Source organism: Aedes albopictus, chromosome 2 (genome assembly GCF_035046485.1).
Source record: "Aedes albopictus strain Foshan chromosome 2, AalbF5, whole genome shotgun sequence".
Lineage (NCBI taxonomy): Eukaryota > Metazoa > Arthropoda > Insecta > Diptera > Culicidae > Aedes > Aedes albopictus.
Window position 1 is genome coordinate 75,052,768 of NC_085137.1, and position 21,813 is coordinate 75,074,580.

The following is a 21,813-nucleotide window of genomic DNA, read 5'->3' on the forward strand; positions in this document are numbered from 1 at the left end:
TTTTTGTGGGAGAAAAAAAGTTGCCTATCCCAAACATTATGGCCATCCCCTGTACATACATACGCTCCCGAGCAAAAGCTTGGGGTCACCCTCTCAAAAAGTTATCATTTTTTTTAAGGTTTAACAAATATTTGCGTTTCAATATCTCTGCAGTAAGTAACATTCATTATATTAAAAAAAAGCCAAGAAGAATTTAAATTGAATGAAATATGACACAGATGTCAACAAATCACTTTTCCATGTTTTACTGAAGTGTTCCCAAACTTTTGGTCGATGACATCAATTGTAAATTTACTATTTTTTTACTAGATTTTTTAGCTAAGTTCGGTAATTGTAGTTGAAAGCTGATAGAAAATAGGTTATATTAGTGCTCTCATCTTAAAGTTTAGTTCACCCAATTTCAAGCGACACTTCGGAAAGTTTAAATTATTTTTTTAGAAAATTTGGCAACTTTAGGTTAAGTTTACATACATATGTATATACACAAGTATTTTCAAAAAAGTTTCATCTAAATCATGTTCAAAGTTTCTTTGGAATGAGACCTAGGTTCTTGAAATCGGACGTAAATTGACGGAGAACTGGACCTAAAAAATTAAATGATTTTGAGGGGGTGTCCCCAAACTTTTGATCGGGAGTGTATATATGTTATTACGTATTTCTATTACACTTCTTCTGGTTTCGTATACAATCCCACGCGAACAGAAAACAGCTTATATCTCTCGAAGCATTAATCAAACAAAAACAACAATCGTGTAAGTAAGCCATCTTCAAGGGTCGTTCGTAGTACGATCCGATACATCGTGCTTTGTCAGATTATTTTTATTTTTACCATCCCATTCATTCTATGCTCGCTATAAAGTTGCCAAAATGTAGGTCATCCAGAAATAAACCCAAAACAATTACCGCCGTATACTGGTTTATTTAAATATCACAAATTTGTACTTACATTTTTACTTGTATCTATGATGAAAAAATCTACAAAATGACACAATCCGTGTCACCACGTGTGCCCCGAATAAACTCCCCTACCTTCCAAAACGAGTTGCCCTCGTTCAACACTGACTCATCATCGGTCAGCCGTAGCACTTCCGGACTGTTGTAGAAATCATACTCAGAACTCTCCGAGAACTTGGAATACAAATACCTCCCACTGGCCACGTTCTGGATTCGAAAGTAACCGCAATCATCGTGCGGAATCAGCCTCCAATGGCTGGCAGCAGACGTAGGGTCACATTTGGTCGATGCGAGCACTGGACGCCGATCCTGTTCCACCAGGTAGCCATGGATTGCCACGGCCCGAATACGGAACGCTTCCCCTTCGTCGACGGGCTCGCACTCGAACCGGTTCTTGTCCGCCGTGTAACGAGAAAACCCGACTTCTTTTCCCACCGCACCGCACTTCATCAGGATGCGGGACTCGTACCGGGAAATGCTGACTTGCTTCCAGATGATGCTGGCCACGTTTGGGTGTAGGATGGCTTTGAGGTCGTCCAGGTCGGACGATCGGGTAGCTTGCGGATACTTTGGATTCTGCATGGTTCGTTTGATGTGATGGGCAAAGACGAAGATGGAAGAGGAACTGGACTGCCCTAGTCGACGCATTTGACTGTGAACTTCCTGGAAGCTAAAGATTTGCTGGTTTATGCAAGGAAGATGGGAAATGAACTTCAGGGTGTGGTTGAGATGTTCACTGGATCCTTGGTATGTTTCTCGAATTAATTCGGAAAGAAGTTCGTCGGACATGTAGTTGAAAAGCTTTGCAAAGTTGGCTGCTTCATCAGGATCAGTGAGAATTAGTTGAACAGCTAGCTCTTTATTGCCGGACAGCTCTATCAGTAGTAGATCCAAACGATCTTGGAAGAAGTCTTCCAAATGGTTTGCATCTTTAAGGACTTCGGATATCGTGCTGTAGATCATCAAGGTTTCCACTCGGCAAAACATGACTGAACCTTTCAGATACTGCACTATGTGCTCGCAACCAGCCACAAAAGTCTCCTCCGAATTTGGTTTATGCAGCCAAAAGTATCCCTTCAAGAATAACAGCAACTTTATCAGATTCGCCGTAGATCCTTTAAACACCTCCTCCACAATCTTCGGCAACTGTTCAATGTTATCTTCAAACGAAAAGAACTCATCAAACGCCTTATCATAGTTCTCATTTCTTATATGACTGACGCACAATTCCAGTTTGTGTTTGTTCCTTTGTTTCCTGAATATCCGTATCTCCCGCATGGTTCGGTCCAACACTCGCTGCATAGCCAACAGTGCTGGCTCGTACTTTATCACATCAGCCATATAATACAAACACTTACTCCCATCCTCTTGCTCACGAAATTGCTTCTGCAACTCAAATACCCTCCCACCACGCTTGTTCAACTGCACATACAGATCCTTATTCACCAGGTAGATCTTCCTGAACTGACTAAACAGATACTCCACGGCATCCTGCAGCTCCCTCAGTTGATAACTCCGATCATCGATCGCATTCAGCAACTGCAGCTCCACGGACATCGACCGACCACTTTCACCCAGCCGACTGACACCGGACAGCTGTCGAATCAGCACCAACATCCGCTCGATCGTCGAGTAGATCCGGTCCAGATCGTAAAACGTGTCGCCGTTCGCGTGGATCATCCTCCAACTGTTGCAAAAGAAATGAGACATAAAACGAGAAAATTATTTTAAAATTGACGCTTTCCTCTAACTACGCATTCCAACCGATCTCTATGGGGCATATGCGACTCAATTTTATCCTCATTCAACTCATCAATCACTTTCGCCATCGGCGCATGGTGTCGAGATTTTTCGAATGGCACCCATCTATTTGGATAGCAATTTGGGCAAGATGGAAAGAGGCAAGAAAAAAAAAACACCACTCGAAACCAAAAGTGGCGAAACACTCGAAACGCTGACAGGCCAAACCGGTTGAAAGACATTAACAAATCGTTTTCGGTTCGGGATCTTATGCTCCCCCCAAGGAGGACCTGCTTTGGCAATAAATGATGGGGGAAAAGTGTGGAGAACTCTTGGATACCTGTCAAGCTGTGCGACCTTCGGTTTGGTGTTATAGGTGATATGAGTCAGCTTGAGAGCATACGGTTGTGAACCGTGTGAATAACCATGCGTCTCCTTCAGTAGCTGATTTTTTGTGGTCTAGTTAGGGATTGACAAACGTTCACTATCAATAACTGGACAGTCGTGATATAGTTTACTAGCTTCTTCTTGGTATAATTATTCTTGTCATTATTACCATGCTTGCAGAGCATAGAGGTAATTAGGTAATAGGTAGGTAGGTGTGAAAAGTAAGATCCCAGACAAATATTTGTCCAAAAAGATACCAATTCTCAAACATCTTGTTTGACTCGATCGAGTTTTCATTAGTGTCAAACAGATGTTGTTTCTTGAGTTCTTTCCTAGTCAAATATATGACTCTGTGTAGTTATTATCTTAGAACAAATTAAATTTACTCTGATTACGAACATTAGTTCATCCGAGTTTACCATTATTTACCCATATGAACTGTGCAAAATTTTAGCGCAATCGGTAAAACTATAATTTAGCGCAAGCGGTTCAAAGTTTTCATATGATTTACTATAGGAAAAGCTACACTTTCAGAGATAAAAAATCCTAGAGGTCGCCCTTTGTCTCCTTAATTCAAATTGAACAACGCTTCTTGTACAAACATCATTTATGAAACTTTCCTTCGAAGACCGCAAAACGATTGGATTTATTACCGATTAGTGATCCAACGAACGGCTTTTTGTTAGCAGCACTGTAACTGCTACCTTGACTGCTGCTGTTTCTGGGGGTGGTGATGCCTCCCGCCATCCCATGCAACAACGGCATGAGATGAGATAGGAAAGCCATTTCCTTGATTTCATCCATTTCAAATGAGTAATATTCAAACCGACGAGTCTTGCACTTTTGTATGCCATACTCGGCACGACATAGATAAGTCTGATTTATGTATGTATTTAGGAAAATAGTGAGATGAGTTAGAATGTCATTGAGATTTGTCGACTTTTTTCGTAAGAATTATGCGGTGTGAAGTAAAAGGTATCGGTTAAGTAAAAAAGAAAATCGTGTTAAGTACTGTTCCTTTGAATTCCACTAAGAATTTGCATCCTCTGACAGATACGTATTTCGACATCAACAGTAAGGTCGTCTTCAGTGTCTTGTACTTGACTCGACTTAACAGGTATCGGTTGTTAATCCAGAAGTATTAAGTTCTACACTGGCGGCGATGTCAGTTGTTTTTCAGTTTTAATACAAGAAAAGTCGCTTAATATGATTGATTATATCGCAATATAATACACATCGTTAATCGCAGAAGATATCGCTTCAACTCATGTAGCGTTATTCTTGTTCCATTAATGCACGCATCCTCCACTTTTGCACGCATAAGGCGCATAAGGCATATTTGCTGTATTTTATGCGATGAAGCTTTTACGGTTAGTTGCACGTATAACATTGTCGTAAACTTCGTTATATCCCAGGAAACCAATAAGCAGTTAAAATGGCATTTATTCGGCACTATATGCGCCTTTACAGCAGGTCACTAAATGCTAATTTGCCGTATATGCGCCATAAGTGCTAATTAAATGCAGGTTTTGGCCCAATATACGGCTGTTTAAATGCTTAAATTTCCTACCCCCCAGATTGTCAAAAACAAAAATGTTTTCCCCTGCCCATTTTACGGCTTCCCTTTCTCTTCTATTTTTATCCTCATTTTCCTGTGCAATTTTTGAGGCTTGGGGCACGTCCTGATTTACTGTTGCTGTATTTTTTGCTGCTTTCGGCCAAATTGGGATTTGATCCCTCGATCCTTGGGTTGACGATGGTGTTGAACTGCGCTACAGAGTAAGCTATAGATGATCAGATAAAGCGCGTTGGATTTGTGATCTATTTGAGGCATGAGTATTACACCGGCAGTTGCTTCGTTAAATTATGAGCTCGGCAGGTGCTGATAATAAAATCGATCATAAAACCAACCATGGAATTCATTTACCATTTGGACATGCGAATGATGATGCCTTCTACAGCCATGGCACGTAAATTAAAAAGTGAAACTGTATTGTGGTTTTAGAATCACTCATCTCTCTTAGCAGTTTCATGGCAATAAAGTAACAGTTATGATGCCTGTTGACCAAAACATATCGTGCATTTGAAATGCTACAAAAAATGCTGTCAGATTTTGAGTAGCATTTGAATTGTTAATATAGGGCAGTTTAGCAGTCAAACTGCTATGATACGGCAGTAAGCTGGCCGAATGCAGTTATAAAACAGAAATACGACTTATTCAAATGCTTATTGGTTACCTGGGTATTCAGAAGAATGGATTGATAAATTTGCCTCAAAAATATGTCCTGACTTTGTTGATCCTTTCATAAATTATAAAAAAAATCTTCAAATTATTTTCCTGGGCTTTGTAATCCATTCTCTTTGGCCGAGTTTAATTTGGCTTTATCTGTTACCAAAAATACAGCTCCGGGTATAGATAACATTAAATTTATTGTTTTGAAAAAATTGCCCGACGAAGCGAAACTTCATTTACTTTCTATATATAACAATTTATTATTTCAAAATATCATTCCTTCTGAATGTCGCTCCATCAAAGTAATGAGTATTCTTAAATCTGGTAGAGATCCTTCATTGGCTGACAGCAGAAGATCTAGATAGCTATTAGTTTGTTGTCATGTTTACGTAAACTTATGGAACGAATAATTTTAAATCGTCTTGAATTTTGGGCTGAAGAAAACAACATTTTTTCTCCTTCTCAATTTGGATTTAGAAGGGGTCGTGGTACGCGTGACTGTGTTTCACTTTTAGCCACGCAAGTTCAACTTGCATTTAATCAAAAACAAGATGTAGTTGCTACTTTTCTGGATGTCTCTGAAGCTTATGATTCTGACCTGATTGATTTGTTCCCGAGCAGAAGGGAATAACAACAGCATGCAGAGCTGTGTTATTTGGGTAAAATAAATGAATAATAGAAACGATTATTTTTAAGTTATGAACATAACATATTATGTTATAAACTTGTCTGTCATAAGCGGCAAAATAACAAATATCATAACAAAAAAATGATCTTGAAAATCCATTTTAATAACTTGTTTTGTTAGTTTCAATAACATTTTAATAACAGTGGAAAATATTTTAATAACAAATTTTAATATTAATTTGTTATTGATAATAATCGGAAATCAAATTTTTTGTATGATATCAAAATCGTAACTATGTAAATTATGATACTTATTATATAAAATTACTCCCTTTGTTTCGCAATTCCACCAATAACATGAGTACACGAAAAGAAATTTCCATATTGAATATATAAGAAAATGTTATACATTTTTGCCATTTCGTTTTTCTAATGAAGCTCATCTGAGTGCGTAATATGAAACATAACATGTGCTGAATAAAAAGTATAAGTTTGAACTTATGAATGCCATTCGCACTTTGTAATAAATTGTATTAGAATTTCCTTATTGTATGTATGTATCAAACCCAATAAAATCTATTACCGTATATTTAGTTGAAAATTCTGTTTTTTTTTTTCTAATTGTTACTAAAAATAATGAAGTTTTGTTTACGATTCGTACATAATTTATTTATTCTTTCAATAAAATCAACATTGCTACAGCATATACTGAAGAGAAAACCTCGCTCAAAACAGACACAAAATCATGAATGCTAGCCGGAAACAGGGTTCGCCGCCTTTTTCCAGTCGGTACGCCGAGAAGCAGCGGAGCCAGCCAGCATTTCCCCTCCGGCAGGGAACAAGCGGGTGGCTGTGCCTCAGTTATCCAGAGTGTCGAAGGCGAGGTCGAAGGGCAGCGGAGCAGGGAGTCTCGTTTCGACAATGGGTGATGCAAACTCCTGTGAGCCGGATCATCAAGTAGCAGTGCCAGCGGGAACCTCCGCTCCGGCAGCAAAGAAGCGGGTGGTAGTGCTCTTAGTTCGCCGGAGTATCGAGGAGAAACGGAGCCAGCTAGGATCTACACTCCGGCAGCGAGTGAACCCGCCCTTTGCCAGTTGGAGCGCCGAGGAGTAGCGAAGCCAGCCGGAATCTCCGCTCGGGTTGCGACCAAGCGAGTGGCTCCACCGTTTGCCTGCCATCTGGTATTGAGAGGGAATCTCTTAGCATTCTCTGGCCTTGATTCTGGCTGTGAAGTAAGTCACGGCAATGTAACCTGCTGAAAATAAATTATGAATAAGCTATTAGTTCAAAAAAGGTAGTAAAACACCTACCGTGATCTCCGAGCGCTGTTCCGCAAGTTTCCAAAACTCCTTTTTACATTGCTGGCGGCGAAATACAACGTGCCACGATGACCTACGTTGAAAAAAATTTGGCGCCGTTTTGGTTTTGTCTTTCAAAACAAAACCTTAGAGAATTTATTAGTTGAATCTTATACTTCTCTAGCCATAACACAAAACTTATACATGGTATAAGGAAATGTTATGGCTATTATTAAGTCATTATATGAACACAAATAGTTGACTTTATAAAATCAATAACGTCGTTTCTAATAAAAAACATTAATCAATCTTCATGAATAAAATCATTAAATTATTTTTCGTGTAACAATACTTCAAATGACCGAAAAATACTATATTCAGTTGTTAATTCATTCTAAGAGAATTTAAATGAAAAAGCTTCCAGAAATTTCTTCGAGAGTTCTTCTATGAAATCATTCACAGTTTTTCAAAGACTCCACTAGAAATTTCTCTAGAATGATGAACAGAAACCCGTGATTATTTGTCCCGAATTTCATCTTGAGATTTCTCTGAAAATTTCTTTGAGAATTTCACCAGGAGCTTTTTCCGAGGAATTTCCTTGGAATTTTTCAAAAGATTTTGCCAAGAATTCTAAGATTGCGCCAGGAGTTCATTTGAAGACTTCTCCAGGGTATCGAAGGGTTCCTCCAGAACTTCCAAGTGTTTTCTTCCGAATATTATTAAAAAAATTTCAGAGGCTTCGTACAGAAATTTCTTTCCTAACTGTGCTATTGTTGATAAGATGATCAATGGGGCACGTTCGGTGTAGTACTAGATTTGTAGTAATGAGCTGAATTTTTGTATGGTGAGAAGGTCAATTCTCCGTTTCTGCAATGAAATGGTGCAAAAAGCGTGGGTATTATGATTCCTTGCCTAATTTGATGCTGCTTGAGCAAAACTTTGGATATCTATGTTGTTTATGTTGCAAGAAATGGAGAAAACATCAACACTGTTGCCCAAAGTTTTGCTCAAACAGCATCAAATTAGGCAAGGAATCATAATACCCACGCTTTTTGCATCATTTCATTGCAGAAATTGAGAATTGACCTTCTCACCATACTAAAATTCAGCTCATTACTACAAATCTAGTACTTCACCGATCTGTCCTATAGTATAACAATAACAACAATTATACTTCAACAAAACATGTTATTGAAATGTAATTGAGTGAATGTATATCAATAGTTTGATTATAACAAAATGAGATTGTCCAATTTGTTATGGAAAATCTATGCCTTGATAATTAAATAATAACAAAACAAGATATAAAAACAGGTTATGTGATTTCGTAGTTATTAATATGATATTCTCCTCTGCTCGGGTTGTTCAATAAAATGAACAATTTGAAAATTCCCAATGTAATTTCAAATTTTCTATTTAATTTATTCTCTTTTAAAATTATGCATTTTTTCATAATAATTCTTCCAAAACAATACGCTATAGTTTCTTTGGTCTTCCACAGGGTTCATGCTTGAGTCCATTTTTGTACAATTTATATACTAGTGAAATAGCATCTATAATTCCTAATGGTTGCTATTTACTTCAATTTGCCGATGATAATGTACTTTCTATACGTGGAAAAAAAAGAGATGTTATTGAACATTTTATGCAATGTGCTTTGGATAATTTAGATATGTGGGCTCATGAAAATGAATTTCCATTTCCGGTCCAAAAAACCAAATTTATTTTATTTTCGAGAAAACATTCACCCATAAGCATAAATTTATTTCTCAATGGACTTGAAAATGAACAAATTGATGAGTATAAATATCTTGGTATTTGGTTTGACTCTAAATTAAATTGGAACACTCATATTATACACATTCAAAAAGTTTGTTCAAGAAGAGTTAACTTTCTTCGTACAATTACAGGCACTTGGTGGGGTGCAAATCCTTCTGATTTGATAACGCTATATAAAACCACTATTCGTTTAGTAATGGAATATGGTTGTTTTACTTTTGGTAGTGCTACGCAAACTAATTTTTCCAAGCTTGAAAAAATCAATACCGTTGTTTGAGAATTTGTTTAAAACTAATGAATTCCACCCATACTCAATCTATAGAAGTTCTTGCCGGTATTGTTCCACTTAAAATTCGATTTCAGAAGTTGAATTGTAAATTTTCGATAAACTGTTTTGCGAATAATCATCAAATCATAAGTACTTTGAAGTCGTTATACCAAATTAATCCTACGAATAGAATATTGGATTCTTTCATTCACTGTTTGAATCAAAACCTTTTACATGTGCATTCGAATGTATTTTATGATTAAAAATTAAACGTACACACACATGAACCATTAATTGACTTGTCCCTATTTTATGAATTGCGACAAATACCAAAGTTTCAACATTCGCATTTTGCAAATTTACTGTTTGAACGTAAATTTGATGGAATTAGCCCTTCACAAATGTATTTCACAGATGGGTTTTTGATTGATGGCATCGCAGGTTTTGGAGTATATAGTTTATTTGTAGGTCATTTTTATAAATTACAATCTCCGTGTTCTATTTTTATAGCAGAACTCATTGCCTTGTATTTCGCATGTACGATGATCAAGGATTGTCCGCCCAATTTTTATATTATATGCTCTGATAGTTTTAGTTGTCTCAGTGCTTTAAATACTATTGAATTCAATTTCAAATCACATCACATTTTGTTGATGTTGAAAAAAATATTATTTGATTTGCATAGAGGATATGTTATAAAATTTGTTTGGATTCCTGCACATTGTAATATTGATAGCAATGAACAGGCGGATTTATTGGCAAAATTTGGGGTTACTTGTGGTAAACTTTATAATTGTGATATATTTGCTTCTGATTTTTTTTGTCTGTACATATTAACGAGATTTTTAGCCCTGGGCTAGTTCATCTCGGGACCCACGCTTTACTTCTCTTCCGAAGGAAGAACTCACATTTTTGTGAGTATGTCGGGAGTGGGATTCAATCCCAGGTCCTCGGCGTGATAGTCAAGTGTTCTAACCATCACACCAGGTCCGCTCCATTGCTTCTGAATATTTTCCCAATCTTAAAAATTATTGTTTAAATTCTTGGCAAAATAATTGGGATTCTAGTGATAAAGGGCGATGGTATCATTCAATATGTCCCAAAGTAAATCATTTTCCTTGGTTCAAAAACGTATCTGGGAGTAGAAATTTCATTTGTACTTTTTCTAGGTTGATTTCCAATCATTATATTTGTAACAGTCATTTGTATCGCATCAATATTGAAGATTCAAATTTATGCGAATGTGGTGTATCGTATGAAGACATTGATCACATTATAATTCATTGTTCTAGGTTTGTTGTACCGAGGGAAACATTGTTTGAGAGCATAATAAAAGCAGGTTTTACAATTTCTATATCTATACGAGATATTTTGGGTTCAAAAAATGAAATAATATTGAAACTTTTATTTAAATTTCTAAATGAGATAGCCTATTTCGTTTGATAATGTTCCTCTTTTTTGATATTCTTTATTTTCAGGCTTGAAGTTTTAATTCTAATGACCCCCTGACCCCTAGCCTCCCACCAAGATTTCTGGATACACGTTTAAGGATTTGGCATGATGTTCCTTTTCAAGATGGTGGCTCTGCTATGGTTCACTGCCGTTTGAGCCTTTAGTTTTAAGTTATCATTGTAACGTTTTTTTTTTTGAAAAGATAAAGAGGTTTTGTGCCTTTTTGAGAAAGATTTTATTCAATGCAGTAAAGAAATTGTGCATTTCTGAATATAAATCCGAAAAGGAATCACCCAGCCGATAACAATGAGACTGTAGCTCATCGAGTCGATAAACCACTGCACTGCGGTCGCTGCACGTCCTACCACGTCGACGGTGAGATGTTGAAAGGCCGAAGCATAAATATGACGCTGACAACGGGGGCTCACTTTTATGGCACTATATTGTGTAGAGAAGTTAGCCCTTGTTCAGCTCACAACACACCAGGCAACACACTAAACGTTGGGTGCTCTTTTGCACCCACACAGAAATCACTCTTTCAAAATTTGTAAGTTAAATAAATAATAATAATAATAATAATAATAATAATAATAATAATAATAATAATAATAATAATAATAATAATAATAATAATTAATTCTTTTCAATTACAATATTCAAATTTAATCTATTCAGTTTTATTCAATTCTATGCAATTCTATGCAACTCTTTTCAATTATTTTCATTTCTGTTCAATTCTATTTAATTATATTTTATTCTATGCAGGTCTATTCATTTTATTGAATTCTATGCAATTCTGTTTAATTTTACGTATTCAACTCTAAGTAATTAATTATTTTCATTTCTATGCAATGTTATTCAATTATATTAAATTCCATTCAATTCTATTGAATTATATTTATTCAGTTCCGTTTAATATTCGTAACGCGTTAGGCCAACAAAATCAATACATCAAAACACTGCTCTGAATAATAAATAGCCATTTCGTGATATATGTATTTACAAGTCAAAATTCCATCCAACGGTAGCTAACATGGTCGTAAAATATTGAAGCTATTTCTCACATATTCATCAGCTCGGTCGACAACGCACCTGTTCGCGAATATTTCCAATGCCAGAAGACAGTGCACAGGGATCAACGAGCAGAGCAATAGGCTGAAGAGCAGAAACAAATTCTGCGAAATTCATCAAGTGCTTTCGGAAAACATCTAGGAATCCAACTCAGAAAAATAGCAAAACAAAAATTGTTTCCATCATCAGTCGGATCGATCTTGGAGGAGGAAGGGTGAAGGTGCAGCAAATGAGGTGAAACATGATGCGGTGTGAAAAACATTGCACGTACCGATTTAATACGCTTTGAAGAAAGGAAATAATTCGCTCACGAAACTTCATGGTCACCGGCATCAGTCCTCGCCAAGTCTCAAATGAGCAAATTATAGCACAGAATGAGCACGCATACTAGGGTGGGTCGTCAACATACTTACTGTTAGCTATCCTTCACTTGATATTGCTTCATCGCAACTGCTCTAGTCTATACGCCCTCCATGTAATTTCCATTTTCATACATAGAGTGGCCATGATTTGGAGCCTAATTTTTAGTGTTTTTTTTTATAACAGAACACGAGCTTTCGGGGTTTACAGTTTACATATTTATCGTACACGTAATAGATGTTCTACTTTTGATAAAAAAAAAAATCAACGTTAGAAGTGATTCAAATCAAACTTTAAACAGAGTTCTTTGATTGCTAGGGGTCTTAATGCTAATTTGGCTGATTCACGCAGCAAAAACTATGGTACCAAACAAAATGTTGAAAAATACCACGCACGGACAACTGTTTGATACACTGCACGGTGTCAAAATTGTGATTATTATCGAACTTTCATGTACCTCGAATTTTTCTTCATAGAATGTTAGAATTTCGGCTATAATGTATAAATGCAAAATTTGAAAATATTCTATCGGGGAAAATTTGAGTGAGCTGAGTTTTTGGCTATTTTCCATACTAAAAATCAATAATTACTATTTTAGCCCAAAAAACGTCCCATACAAAATGTATGGAAAAATTTTCGCCGATGAAATATTTTCTAGTTTTCCGATTATGGATATATAGCCCAAATACTAATCATTTTCGAAGAAAAATCCGAGGTACATGAATGTTGGATAATAATCGAAATTTTGACACCGTGCACTGTGCAAAAGAAACTGAAATTGGTGAAGTCAACACCATTGCAGGGACCACCCTAGCACACACACATACCTGATCTGCTCACTCACGAACGCTGATTTCTTCGGCTTTGGCCCTAATGGGGGAAAAGTGGAAAAATGCTGATTGAGGAAAGTGTAAACAAGCAATTTACCACGCGCGTCTGGAAAACACATTCGCGGCAATAGGCAATCTCCGTCGTTGCGGCCGTCTTCTGATGGTGCGGTGGATGTTGAAACGTTAAGGGGTTGTTCAAAGGGTACGCTCAGTAGGACAGGAGAAGATCAGAACAAAATTTGAGCGTCACATATTTTCTTAATTTTATTCGAACAACTTTTTAGGGGTCTGCTATGGTCAAATTTCCGAAAGTACGAAGTTTATGAACGCCCCCCTTTTAAGTTTAGTTGGAGAAGATCCAGTTTCCTCCGCCACTTCTAGGTGAGCCAACTGGGTTTTAAATATTGGCACACTCGATTCATTAAATAGATGAAGTCCACGTTGGACGCGGCTAACTAATTTTACGTAGCAATTATTTTTAACTTCATTCAAGCGTAACAGGTTTAATTTTATACCCGGAGAGGATTTCGAATATTTGAACTATGCTATAAAGCCGGAATGGTGGTAGCTAAAGTACCAAATTAGCAGATGGCGTATGCATATAGGTAAGTGCTTTCGAGCAGGCAAAATCCACCAATGGTTTTCACGCGGCGTTACGATAAACATAAACAGTTTACTGATTGGTATTTGCTGAGCAAATATCATTTCTGGTTTCATGCAGAGGTTTCGAGATTTAGAACTTAACGTTTTGAGTAAGTTTTCATCAAGGCTTAAACGGATATTCTCCGTCGTGCTAATCAAAAGATTTTCAACTTCCGCCAATTTTTAAATAATTTGAGGGGAGGTTTATGGGAAACGTCTAGCGCACACAATATCCACAGAGAACAGACGAACATGCTCGAACAAAATTGCTTGAAAATCTTGTGTTAAGAAAAAACAAGCTCAGTAGCGACATCGACGGTGACTTTCCCACTCAAAAACTTGTTTCGACACCATGATGGCGCTTTCTGAAGAAATATTTCACTAGCGCACCTTTTAATTTTCCTACTCAGATTCTGAGCTGTATTTGCTTAAATAATTTTTTCAGCACTGATTCAGAAGTGCAACCGAAAACTCTTAAATGGTCCAAATCAGGTTTCTCGTCAAACCATCTTTTGTACGGTCTCAGGTAAGTGGCGACAAGACTTCCACATGGGGGCATCCACAAACACTCAATCACAGAGAACAGACGAACATACTCGAACAAAATTGCTTGAAAATCTTGTGTTAAGAAAAAACAAGCTCAGTAGCGACATCGACGGTGACTTTCCCACTCAAAAACTTGTTTCGACACCATGATGGCGCTTTCTGAAGAAATATTTCACTAGCGCACCTTTTAATTTTCCTACTCAGATTCTGAGCTGTATTTGCTTAAATAACAAGAAGTTTATGATTATTTCACTAATCCAGCAACAAAATTTAAGCAACTTATTGATAATTAGTTCCATTATTTTCAATAAGAAACAAGTTGAACAAGAATTCAATTAATGTTTTCCAAGTAAAACCAACACATTCTCTTGGTGGAACTATACTAGGGTGCACACTTGGTGACACTAGCGCCAAAAGGTAAAACAACGGCAAATTTGTACCCCGATTCGAAATTTGACAGCGCCGCGTAATGGCCACATTCCCAGTTATTTCAAAACAACCGTTGCAATGCTTTACACAACTGCACCACATGAGCTTGGACGTCTGTTCTCTGTGGCAATACAATCCAAAGCGAAAAGCTGTTGATTTGGTAATGACTGCTTTGGGCATGAACGTAAATATAGATGACAGGTGGTAGAAAGAGTTTCGCTTCGATTCGCACCTCATTATCAGATGTAAAGTAGTGTAGTGGTAAAGCTGAAGACCGTGAATCTCAAGGTCCTAGTATCAAATCTTGGTGTTACGGGGGTACACTTTTTTATTTTTTATTTTGAAATCAAAACATTGTCAACAATGGATTGAAGTGCACTTTCAGTAAAACTGAAGAGGCATTGGATGTTCTTTTTCAAATGATAATTAGATGATAACAAACTGTTTGGACAGTAGTGCGAATTCAAGAGCCAATCTGTACATATCAGAGTGCAGATTTTTTACCGTGTACTGACGTCGATAATGCCGGAGACGTGCCGTCCATCCACCAGAACGTGTCCGTCTGCTATGGTGATCTTCAGATTGTGGCTTCGTGGTCGTGCGGCTAAGGTCACCAAGCCTTTAGTCGCATCGTACTAAGGAGTGCGGGTTCGATTCCCACCGCAGCTGTCAGGAAAAGTTTTCGGCTGTGCCACTGGGCGTTGCATGCTAGTCCGTTGTCTAGTGTCGTGCTTCCTTCAAAGAGCAAATACCTCACTGGAACATGCACTGGAAGCATTAAACGTTTCTTTAACCTTCCAGGACGCGCGCCATCAAGCAACCGAAACTGCACCGCGCTCGCGCTGCATACGAAAAGCGAGGTTTTTTTGTAGTGTTGTACTTTTTGCAACAGCGCGCGCGCTGAAGGGTTAAAAAAAAAGATATAACAATGTGGCGCTGTCCATAAACTACGTAGACTCATTTTTGACCATCTCAGACCCACCCTTCCCCCTCGTAGACTTTTGTCCGTACAACATATTCGAAATTTGTCTGGAGCGTAAGATTTAACCAGAATCCTCCTTCCTCTCTAAAAGGCCACGCAGTTTATGGACAGGCCCTAAGAGGAGGCTGGTGTCACGTATGGGCGAGTATATTCTTGGAGGCGGCAAAATTAATAAATCGTAGGCCATTTCGTTCGTTAGCTGATGAGAGATGAACTTTCCAATCGTCGGTCTAAATACCTACTCCACTACTCCGGGCCTACACTCCCGATCAATAGTTTTGGGCCACCCCCTCAAAAACATGTCATTTTTTAAGACCCATCCCAAGTATTATTTTAAGTTTTGTTCGGCTCTACAAGAGATCTTCATGACCAATTTTATAAAACTTGCAATAAAACTGATTTATACATCAAAACCTCTTGATAACCTCTTTAGGAGCATCTTCCGGCTAAGTGGACCACTCTCGGAGAGGTTTTGCAAACCGCATTAAGAGTAGCAATAAAACCGTTTTAAAACCTAGTTGAAAAAGTACCCATCTTCGATTGTTGTTTTTTTTTAACAAAAATTATGACAGCTCAAGATGAAAAGAAGCTTCTTCGATGGCACGTAAAGTTCAGGACGATACATCATTCGTAAGTAGAAGCGGTCATTTCAAAATAATATTTTAGTAGTTATTGTGTTGGTAGGCTTATGCGCATTCAATTTTACCGTGAATATTGGGGTTGCAGAATCATAAACTTAATGCGCTTCAAAAATAGTGAATATTATCGTCTTGGAATGAAATAATCAATTTGTTTATTTAGTAAAACAATCTCGAATCACAAGAAAACTCAGCAGAGAGAGTTTATTTATGTGAGCATGTTATGGAAATGGTGGCAAACTATTAATTCATTGCTAATTTGAGCAAAATAAACTATTTTCCATTCACGTTAGCTAATTCTTCAATATGGCGACATCCATAATCAAAGAAAATAAAACGAAAGCAAGTTTATTTTTTTTGATGACCGCAATAAACCTAGCAGTGTCGTAGTTCTGCTTTTCCACCAACAGATGTCGTTACAAATCGAACGGATCGCCATCTGTTGAGAGTTTTAACAGTTTTATTGTGGTAATAATGGTTGCCAGAAGGTTTACATATCGGAAAGTTTTGTTTACTCTTAAAATCTGTCTTTATGAATATCTTCAAGTATACTATAAAACATTTTATCAATGGTTTTCATAAAAGCAGTCATAAAACTGCGAGTTTTAATTATTGCAGTAATAAAACCCTAATAAAAATAAAACAAAATCAATCAGCAATGAAATTGTTACTTGGGATATCTCCGCCAATTAGTGTCCTAGGTCTCATTCAATAGATAATAAGTTAAAGAAACTTAAGACATGATTTAAATGAAACTTTTTCGAAAATGTTTGTATGTAAACTTATGTTAAAGTTGCTAAATTTTCTAAAAAAATAATAGTGTGTGGAAATTGGGGCGACCAAATTTTAAGATGAGAGCAGTAATATAACCTATTCTGTATTAGCTTTCAACTGCTTTTTACCAAACTTAGATAAAAAATCTAGAAAAAAGTTATAAGATAAATTAACTCTTGATGTATCGGCCAAAATTTTGGAGTCACTATTGTAAAACATTGAAGAGTGATTTGTTGATATCTTTGTCATCTTTCGTTCAGTTTTAATTCTTTTCGGCTTTTTGAAACAGCAGATGAATGAGAAATTAGATCGCTAATGGCGCTGTTGCCAATAAATTAATTAATTTTATTTCATACCTGAGGTGTATTTATCCACGATTTTAATGTATACATATCGTAGTAAATGTTTTGTTTTGGTCGTAAAAATTTATTTGACACTTCTAGTACCGGTCCTAACGCTGTTGGGACGTGGCAGAGTAGAAGATAGTCACACGAATAATCGCGACATTAACATTCTGTGGTTATTTTCCTAATTTTGAAATATAATGAATCAAGGGGTTGGTCACTCGGCACATTGTGCCCGGCACACATGCCGGCACATCTCGGCACACATGCCGGCACAATCCACACATGGGCACAACATAGAAATCCAACTTTGCGGTATGGAATCAAACTGTCATTATACTTACGATTGCAAAAAATCCCTTCATACAGATTCTAGACAAGTGTTCTGGGTGGAATTTTGTCTGTAAACACCGACTAGACCAATAACATTCGCCAAAAATAGACAGGATTATAATTAGCGCAAAAATATTCTAAGAAAATATTCCACTGGGCACATTCGGCACACCTCCGGCACGTTCGGCACACACTGAAAAACAACCGGCACAGTTTAGGCACATATTGGCACACGCTCAGAAATCACGGCACAAATGAAGTGTGCTGAATGACCAACCCCTTGTAATGAATGGTTCTTATACTACTGCATAGACATTGAACCACATATTCCAACTAACATTTTCAGCGTGTGTAACCATCGAATAAAAGCAGTCAACGCTGAATAAAAGGGAAGCTAGTCAAATATAAATCATAAGCTAACACACGACTGCAAAAAAAGCACCAAACAGCTACCAAACTCGGTTTTCAGAAATCCATCGCTTGTCACTGGGGTTGCCTTTACTCCACTCTATTCCAACTCCGGGAGGGAAATCTCCAAGAAAACGATAAGAGGTAGAAGTTTGGTGTCAAAAAACAAATTGCAGAGTGGAATAGGGGCCACAACTTTGCCTAAGAGAATTTATTACGCGTTTTTCAAAGAAAATTGACAAAAACAATTTAAAAACACTACTTTTGAGCTATTTTGTTCTATAAAGCTTAATTATCTAACTAAACCAATCAATTCAAAGATGTCATTTGATAGAAAATTCAATAATCTTTCGAATAAGGGTAAAAAAAATGCGATAAGTTTGATCATTTTCTAGTTATAGCCAGTTAAGGCAATAACAGTACAAAACATGGAAAGTTCAATAACTACGTAACGGTTGAAATTTGACCATATGCGTAGAACAATTTTTCTCACCATTTATGGTCCTCTATCACCCTTTAAAAAGTTTGCACTCATGAACCGAACACCCTGTATAAAAATCGTTGAATTCGTTAAATTAAAGACATCGAACGTAAATTTAGCTAATTGTCTTTGAAATGCGCCAAAATAATTAAAAGTGAGCTTTAGATGACGAAGGTATCACCAACGAAAGTGACCCCAAACTTTTGGCCGATTCATCATATTGAGGGATGACCCCGAAATTTTGGTCGATGACATCTAGACATTATTCATTTAATAACTTTTTCCTAGATTTTTCAGCACAATACGGCAAAAAGCAGTTGAAAGCTTATAGAAAATAGGTTATATTACCGCTTTCATCTTAAAATTTGGTCGACCCAATTTCCAGCGACACTGCCGTAAGTTTATATTCATTTTTAAGAAAATTTGGCAACTTTGGATTAAGCTTACATACAAATATTTTTGTAAAAGTTTCACCTTAAAGTTTCTTTAACTTATTATCTTTAAAATGAGGCCTAGAATTTTGAAATTGGACGCAAATTGACGGAGATATGGGCCTACAAAATGACATGTTTTTGCGGGGTGACCCTACTTTTGATCGGGAGTGTACAGCGTTTAGGCACAGATAACAGACGTTCATGCTAACATCCGAAAAGTGTGGAAACTCTTTCCATTGTCATTTCAATAAGGAAACGTAACTAGCAACCATTTAGAGATGGCGCAACGATCGCATTCACAACGGTTGAGTGCAAATGACAAACGCAAGAAATTACTATTTTACATCAATTAGTGTATGTGTCCCATCAGTAATCTCACGCTCCGATATTCATATTCGAAAATAAGCGATGATTATGTTGCAATTGAACAATAGGCCCTAGTTGATCCTTAAGATGCTTCGTACACGCTTTGCCCAGACGCCAAATATTTGACCACTTTTGACAGATAAATTTTGGCAAGTTGTTTGGCTCTGTTTGTCCCTATTCGTTTTTTCTAGATTGACGAATATTTTTGTTTGCCCAGAACACGTGGTTTATTAACAGGCCCTTAGTAAGTAGACAAGTAGTTTGTATAATTTACAGGCTACTGTAAAAACCTTATCATAAGCAAACAAGAGGGCCCATATAGCCGAGGCGGTAAACGCACGGGTATTCAGCATGACCATTCTGAGGGTGACGGGTTCGATTCCCGGTTGGTCCAGGATCTTTTCGTAAAGGAAATTTCCTTGACTTCCTTGGGCATAGAGTATCTTCGTGCCTGCCACACGATATACACATGCAAAATGGTCATTGGCAGAGGAAGCTCTCAGTTAATAACTGTGGAAGTGCTCATAGAACACAAAGCTGAGAAGCAGGCTTTGTCCCAGTGAGGACGTTACGCCAAGAAGAGAGAGAAGAGAGAGAGAAGCAAACAAGTTATGTTACATCAGTTACTATATGATACTGCATATGTGGTTCTAAATGATTCCCATCAACTAGTTTGCTAGTTGGGGTTTTTCATATAAGTTATCGTAATTCAAACCTATATAATTTCTATCAACTTGAAATTTTGACCACACATTATCAATATAATGATAATGAAGTGGTAAAATTTTCAGCCAAAAATATTGACAATTGTTAAAGTTACAGCGGATTGAACATGGAGGATTTTGAGAGAAAAATTCATCTCGGATTTTTTTTTTGCTACTGAGTGTAAATCCAGGAACTTATCGCAAAAGAAATTACCATAACTCCCTTGGGCATAAATTATCTTCGTGCCTGGCACATGATATACACATTATTTATTATTAATTTATCTTTGTTATCGAGATTTTCAGCCTATGGCTAGTTCATCTCGTATCTGTGTTTCTTATATACACATAAAAAATGGTCACTGGCTGAGAAAGCACTCAGTTAATAACTGTGGAAGTTCTCATAGATAGAACACAAGCTGAAAAGCAGACGTTGTCCTAGTAGGGACGTTAGATCATAAAGAGGAAGAGCATATACCAAATACCAAAAGCAGAATATGAGAAACTTTAATACTACCTCCAAGCTCAAATAGCTTGTACTCCAGTTCATTGAATCACCGCACATAATCAGATCTTTATCGTGCTGTTCTGAATCTAGACAAGTGATTGCATACGTGCGTCCTACCCACCGCCAACAATAATTCAGCTCATCAACTTCCTCTGTAACAAATTTTATAAGTCGCATGCGAGGAAAAACAACACCCATCAATTATGTCGTCACACGCGGAGTCGCGATCGGTTGGAATGCGTAGTTGGTGGTCAACAACATCCTACATCGTATCATATACACAGAATAACCGCAACCATCTATGTACACCGCGAGTGCGAGACGTTGGACGTGCCGTCAGATGCACAAGATGCGCGTGACACGGCCACTTGATTGAACCAACTGTGAACCACTTACCAAACCAACTGCAGGATTTGTTGTGTGTGGGGATAGTGCTGCAATATCTCTTCCGATGGATTTTATTCTCCTAACTATTTATATCAAAATTATATGCGGATTCACACACTCGTTTCACGATTACAACAAAACTACTACAAAACCACAGAATTATTATGATGCTACTGTTGCGTATGGAATATAACCGCTCCAATCGTAAAATCTATAGCGTCACACACGCGCGGACACCATTCGAATCAACCGGCTTTTACTGCTTGACTGGGTGGAAAATGTGTTTGCATCTTGATACCTTCTGCCACCTACTGCCACGAGAGAGGAAAAATTTGCTTTAATCCCGCGAGATTTTGCGCTGCGCGTTTGTGTGGGAGATGATTTCTCGCATCGAGTATCATAATGGCGTAACTGATATTCAAAAAGCGAAACGATAAATAGAACAGTCAAAAAATAGCTCTTGAGGTCGATCTTCCACCTACCTTGACATCTTGTTGGCAAAACCTTTCTTCAGCGCTGAGCGTATATGTAGGTAGTAGAGCACCATCTTCGTTGGTCTTGGACAATGTTTCTCCAGTGTCCCCGAACATCCAGGGTTTGCAGGTTCTCTATAACCACGTACAGCCAGTGCGTTCGAAGCCGTCCACGAAGTTGTCGACCTCTACCTGGTTCCGCATTGAATATTGTTTTCATTATTTTTCCTTCCGACATTCTCACTACGTGTACAGCCCACTGACGTATGCCATATTTTTTATTCGTTCACAATATTCGCTTCGTTGTACACCTGACACAATTCGTGATTCATGTGTTTACGCCACATCATTTTCTATAGAAACAG

General features: G+C 37.5%; 1 protein-coding gene across 1 annotated transcript; it reads right to left on the bottom strand.

Moving 5' to 3' along the window:
- Positions 1-925: 925 nt before the first annotated feature.
- LOC109432587 (uncharacterized) lies at positions 926-21,312 on the bottom strand. Its single transcript, XM_019708942.3, has 2 exons — positions 20,985-21,312; positions 926-2,641 (listed from the first exon to the last, which is right to left on the bottom strand). Exon 2 carries the CDS (start codon positions 2,632-2,634, stop codon positions 976-978), a length of 1,659 nt encoding a protein of 552 aa, XP_019564487.2. The 5' UTR covers positions 2,635-2,641; positions 20,985-21,312; the 3' UTR covers positions 926-975.
- Positions 21,313-21,813: the final 501 nt, after the last annotated feature.

What these genes read in the sequence shown, in the direction of transcription:
- LOC109432587 (XM_019708942.3), bottom strand. Translation starts at nt 2,634, where the DNA reads ATGATCCACGCGAACGGCGACACGTTTTACGATCTGGACCGGATCTAC.